The sequence below is a fragment of the Anomaloglossus baeobatrachus genome, chromosome 5 (genome assembly GCF_048569485.1).
Source record: "Anomaloglossus baeobatrachus isolate aAnoBae1 chromosome 5, aAnoBae1.hap1, whole genome shotgun sequence".
Lineage (NCBI taxonomy): Eukaryota > Metazoa > Chordata > Amphibia > Anura > Aromobatidae > Anomaloglossus > Anomaloglossus baeobatrachus.
Genome location: NC_134357.1, coordinates 253,546,071 through 253,552,070, shown reverse-complemented (window position 1 = coordinate 253,552,070; position 6,000 = coordinate 253,546,071). Strand labels below are relative to the sequence as shown.

The 6,000-nt window shown below is 44.5% G+C and overlaps 1 protein-coding gene across 1 annotated transcript in view; it reads left to right on the top strand.

The window, feature by feature from the left end:
- Nucleotides 1-4,488: 4,488 nt before the first annotated feature.
- Nucleotides 4,489-6,000, top strand: part of LOC142309920 (glutathione S-transferase P 2-like) — a 77,216-nt gene continuing 75,704 nt past the window's right edge. The window contains exons 1-2 of the mRNA XM_075347387.1: nt 4,489-4,537; nt 4,792-4,827. Of these exons, the coding sequence (XP_075203502.1) occupies nt 4,537; nt 4,792-4,827 (37 nt within the window). The 5' untranslated portion in view covers nt 4,489-4,536. The remainder of the gene's footprint in view (nt 4,538-4,791; nt 4,828-6,000) is intronic.

Here is a 6,000-nt window from a genome sequence, read left to right as displayed (position 1 = left end):
CTGACTTACTAGGTGTCTGATTAACTAACTCACTGATAAGATGTACGTCGTCCATCAACTGCTCTAACTAGCCCCTCCCCTTCGCGGGTTTCTGAATAGTGGATTGAATGAGTCCCAACCAATAGGTGGCCATCCATCAGATCCACCTCTAGTCTGTTATCCAGTCTGGGGAAAAGGGCGTGGTTATGTGTGTCTGTGGTTTTTACTGGCACTGGTCTCCCAGGAATCCGGGGTTAGATGTAGTACCCTGTGGCTCCTGACACTCAGGGGCACCACACATCCACCACTAGTTATTATGTCAATAGTCTAGAAAACTAATGGCTATGCCAAAACAGTGGTGCTCCACTCTAAAATGATTTTTTGCTGTTTTGGAAGCTTTTCGGCCCTCACTTAGGCTAGGTGTGCACGCTGCGGATTTACCGCGGATTTGCTGCAGAAAATGTGTCTAATATTTCTGCAGTCATTCCCCAGCAAAACCTATGGGTATAAAAAAATGCTGTGCGCACACTGAGTTTTTTATACCTGTGGATTTACCCGAGGAATTTCTGCTGCGAAATTAATGTGCATGTCACTTCTTTTCTACAGGTCCCTGCGGTTTTACCATTTATTATTGGTAAAAACCCGCAGGGACCAACCTGCAGAAAATAGAAGAAATTCCGCAGCAATTCCGCGGCAAATCCGCAACATCCCGCGGTAAAATCGCATGCAAATTTACGTGCAGATTTCTGCCTCGGGTGCGGGATTCTTGCAGAGAGCTGGAATTTTCTGAAGAAAATTCAATTTTTTAGTGCGCACATGGCCTAAAGGTATTTTTCTGCCTTATGTTTGGCCTCACATTGAATTCAGTGAGGTTCGAAAAGGTTTGATAAAAGTTGGAAGTTCGGTTTGATAAAGGTTCGACGAATGGGTTCGGAGAACCGAACCTTGAGAGGTTCGCTCATCTCTAGTGATGTGGACTATCAGCCGCAGGTGCTCATCAATCCAGGAGCTGAGTCCTTTCATGGTATATCAAAAATGCTGAAAGAAATTTTTTCCTCTCCTCTAAGGCCTGTAGTTGCAGGAATAGGCTCCTTAAATGAAGGACTCAGGTCCGGGATTTATGAGCACCTGTGGTCACTGGTGCATGTGCCACCCCTGCAGCGGTCGAACTGCTCGGATCCGGGGGTTGCTGCTGCTGTGGCTCGAGGGTCTCCGGACCCGGGAGCTTACTGCCACTTCAAATTAAAAGGGGGGTATTTACAGGGGATAATAGTTTGTGACGCCACCCCTGGTTAACGGTAAGGGGAGTACCACCGCAGCTGATGGGAGTTCCCGGGGGAGATGGAGTGTGGCAGCCAGATGAGGTTTCCGTCCACGAGTAGGGGAGACCCTGGGACTCTGGATTGTTGTGTGCAAGGGAGCGCAGGGCTAGATGGTAGCAGGGGGTGAGCATGTACTCACTCAGACAGCGTTGGTGATCAAAAGCAGACTCTGACAACAAGGTAAACCAAGTCTCTGGATGCCGCTGCCCTCTTGGGGGAGACTGTCCAGGTATCCGTCCCCTACAGTACTGCCTGATGGTCTGGAGCCTGCCTCCGTGCACAAATTTAGAAGTGTTCAGTTGGCCCATAGGTATAAAGATGTCCTACTATTGGTAGAGGAGCTTTTCTCAAGGGTTCACGCTCGGGATTTCAGTGGGCTGCTTGCGTTGGAAAGCCCTATCCCCCTCATTGCGCTAGTGCCCCTGATCTCTGAGCTTTGTGGGGACAGTCCATAAAGTCACTATCCTCCGCAGGTTAATTGCCGGGTTACCTGAAGCTACTCTCCGACTTAGGATCCAGTACCCCGCCGTGCTTTTGGTCCCGGACCAGTTATTAGACTCAGATGTCTCCCATCCTCCAAGTGCGGGTCCAGACACTCAGCCTCAAAACCCTATGACCGGGTCTCTGACTCCTTCGGCCCAGACCACCGTCTACAACCCAACCTGTAACTCCCCGGGAGCTCCAACTCCCAGCTCCTCACTCTTTGGGAGCAACTATTCTTCTGCCTGTCAGCTCTGCTCTCCACTTCCTCCCTCACTAACTTTCCCCCTTCCACCAACCTGCCTGACCCCTAGGTGGACAACCCTATTCCAGCTGAGCAGCCCACTGGTGTGTCTGTCAGGGTGTGGTATGAGGTGTGGTTGGGATTTGGATGCTGATGGAGGCAGTACTATAGGTTGGGATCCCAGAACCATGGGGGGTTGAGTACTGCACTAAGAATAAAGAGCGTGCAGTACCCTGTGATGACCTGACTAGTCCAGGGGCATCACATTTCCCCTTGGTTAAACGTAGCTCGTCCCTGAGCTGCAGGACATCGAGAGGTTTATTTTTGTTAACTGAAAAAGAGAAAATAACATGTTTAATTCACAATTTCTCACCCCACGAAGGGGAAGCACATTTCTTGAACATTACATAACAAAACTCGTAGAGTTCATTTTTTTATTAAAAGAACCATGGGAACGCTACCGGTTATGGTGGTAGCCGGGGGCTCAGCCTAATCCACTGCAGTCCCTTCCTGCAACAGTCCATTCCCATTGTCCCTCTCCCTTCAACCCGCCACCTAAACAACCTGAAGCCTGCCGCTTCCTACTTGGGGTCCCGTGACGGAGTTGATGTCCTGGAGGCTTAAAAGGCGGAACACAAGTTTGTGCTGGCTGCTGCCAGTCCCGCAGCCATGGTCCATTTTTAATTAGCACTAGAATAAAACAAGGTCCATGCACCAGGTGCAAACAGTAGCTGCAGAATATTTTCTGCACCAAGTCTGCAAGTCACAAATAAACGTGTGCTTGACACTTCAGGATTCTCATTTACTTTGCTAGCATCAGGATTCCCTCTAGGTTTTGTGACAAATCTGCACTCAAAAACACATCTAAAAACACAATGTGTGCACACAGGCACAGCCTGATATTCTGGCAACATTGTTCTCAGCAGCGACCTGGAAGTCAGAAATGCATCTAGACATCTTCCCCATGCTGTTAATATTCCAATTGAGAGCTGTGTTCATCAATTTCTGCGATTTTCCTGGCTCCCAGCTCTCCTGGGAGGGGGGGGGGGGGTCTACCAGAAAAATGCTTGAGTTTCCCATTTACTTCTATTAAATCTCATTACTTGAATCATGTCCATCTGAGGAACTGACTTGCTCAATTCGAGAATAGAGCACTTGAGCATTTTAGTGTTCGCTCATCACTAGTTGCAGAAGAATTTCTAAATTACTGAAGGCTACAGTGAGCAGTTGGGGTCATAATGCGGAAATGGAAAGAACATCATTTTACCATAAATCTGCCCCGAATAGGTTCTTCCCACAAGATTTCAGGCAGAGTGGAAAGAATTATCAGAGGAGTTGTCCAAGAGCCAAGAACTACCTGTGGAGAGAGAGCTACATAAAAACCTGGAATCAGCAAGTACAATTGTTTCAAAGAAAAATAACTAATGCACACAACCTCCATGGGCTGTATGCACACTCACCACACAAGACTCGATTTCTGAACAAAAAGCATGTTTAAATGGGTTTAAATTTTGCCAACAACGTTTAGACAAGCCTGTGAAACACATGGAGACTATAGTCTGGTCAGATGAGACCAAGATTTAACTCTTTAGATGCCATAATACACATCATGTTTGAAGACCAAAAGGCACTGCATATCACCCAAAACACACAATACCAACAGTGAAACCTGGATGTGGGAACATCATGGTGTGAGGCTATTTTTCAGCATATGGCACTGGAAAACTTCATGCAATTGGAGGAAGGATGAAAGGAAAAATGTACTGAGACATTCTTGATAAAAATCTGCTGCCATCTACCAGGAAAATGAAGATGAAATGAGGGTGAATATTTCAGCAAGACAATGATTCCAAACATACAGCCAAATAAACTCTCAATTGGCTTCAGAGAAAGAAAATAAAGCTGCTAGAATGGCCCAGCCAATCCCCTGACCTGAATCTAATAGAAAATTTATGGAAGGAACTAAAGCTCAGAGTTCATAGAAGGAGCTCACTGAACCTTCAGGATTTGAAGAGTGTTTGTGTGGACGAATGCACCAAAATCACCCCTGAGCAACGCATGTGACTAGTTTCTCCATATAGGAGGCATCTTGAAGCTGTTGTCACCAACAAAGGCTTTTGTACAAAATTTTAAATAAATTTCAGTAAGCGTGTTCAATACTTTTCCCCATGTCATTTCTTATTATTATTACAAATCACTAAATGTATGGACATCTATGATTTGATTTCTTTGACTGTGTAGAGTGGATGGGTTGTTATTGACATCTATTGATAAATTCATGTAAATAGAACCTTTTGAAATATATTTACTCTATGCCCTCAATAGACCTTATCACTATATAAAAAATTGTTGCCCACATAGATCAGCTATGTCAAACAGTCTTTGCCCTTTGTAATCTGCTCTGTATTTTAGATCACTAATGACTCAGCAAATGGCTTATCTGACATACAGTAATATAGCAGGTTAGTCTGCATTCTACACAGACACAGCTCAACGCCTGCTACTGAAACAAGTAAGAACAGCTCCACTGTATTTGTCTGTTTGGTAATACTGTATAGATAGTTTATATCTTTAGTATTGCTATATCGTGCTCTATTGTAATATCTATTGCCCTTGGCACCATGAACATCACATGTAGCAATTAGTTTTCTAACAGTAGTCATAAAACACTTTTTAATGTATCTGTAAGAAATTATTATCTACTTACCATGCAGTTTATGCATATCATACATGTCAAGCATTTTAACCTTTATATCTATCTTGCAGTGTCTGGATTTACATTGACATACTTTCCATTAAGAGGTAAATTAAAACACAGTAATTGCTTCTATGAATGCACTTAATCTAATCAAAACTGATCCATTAGAGCCGAGTTATTTATGTTATCCCCAATTTTACCCTATTTCCTTTATAGACATTGTATGTAAAGGCCACTTCACACATAACGAGATCGCTAACGACATCATTGCTATGTCACAGTTTCTGTTACGAAATAACGACTTCACCAGGGATCTCGTTATGTTTGACACGTACCAACAATCCGCCCCCTGCTGTGAGATTGTTAGTCGTTGCTGAGTGTTCTGGGCCATTTTTTGCTCGGAGTCCTGCTGGGCAGGATGGGTCTGTATGTTTGACACCTACCAATGATCTCGTTAACGATCTAGATGAGAACTTAAAGTGTGACACGTAGGTGTGTAGTTGCGTCACCTTTTCCGCGCCCCCTCTGCACCGATTGGTTGGCGCTGAGAACAGTACTGCATTCTGATTGGGTATCGCTTCATGCTTTGTTCCTTTTTGAGCCTTGCTTTGAGGATAGAACCTGCGACTACACCCGGATTCAATCGTACTTTGTTCCCGATTGCTTGCTTGCTTTTCAGATAGAAGCTGAAGTCGCAGGTTCTATCCTCAAAGCAAGGCTCAAAAAGGGACAAAGGATGAAGCGATACAAAGTTGCCTTCTAGGCCGGCCGCCTAATCAGAACGCAGTATTGGCCACCAATCGGAGCGGAGGGGTGTGGAAAAGGCGACAAATATGCACGCCTACATGGCTTACAGCATCAAACACTAGGCCCCTATTCGAGGTCGGAATCATTACATAGCTGCTGTGTGACAGGGTCCCAACGACCAACAAGATCATTATACAGGTCGCTGCATCGTTACTAAAGTTGTTGGGAAAATGACAGTGTGACATCTCATCAACGATTTAACAACGATCCGAAAACTGTGACGTAGTAACGATCTCGTTAACGATCTCGTTATGTGTGACTGGACCTTAAGTCTTTGTTGCCAGGAATACTGATCTAGGTTACACTTTTGCTTTTTATTATAGATATTTCTATACAAGTTATTATTATTGTCTAGATTGTAAATTTAACCCTTTTATGACATATGAAGTACATTTACGTCATATGTAGTGTCCCTTATTTTGATGCAGGCTTGCACGCTGCTTAATTATTTAGCCATTTCTGCAGCTGTT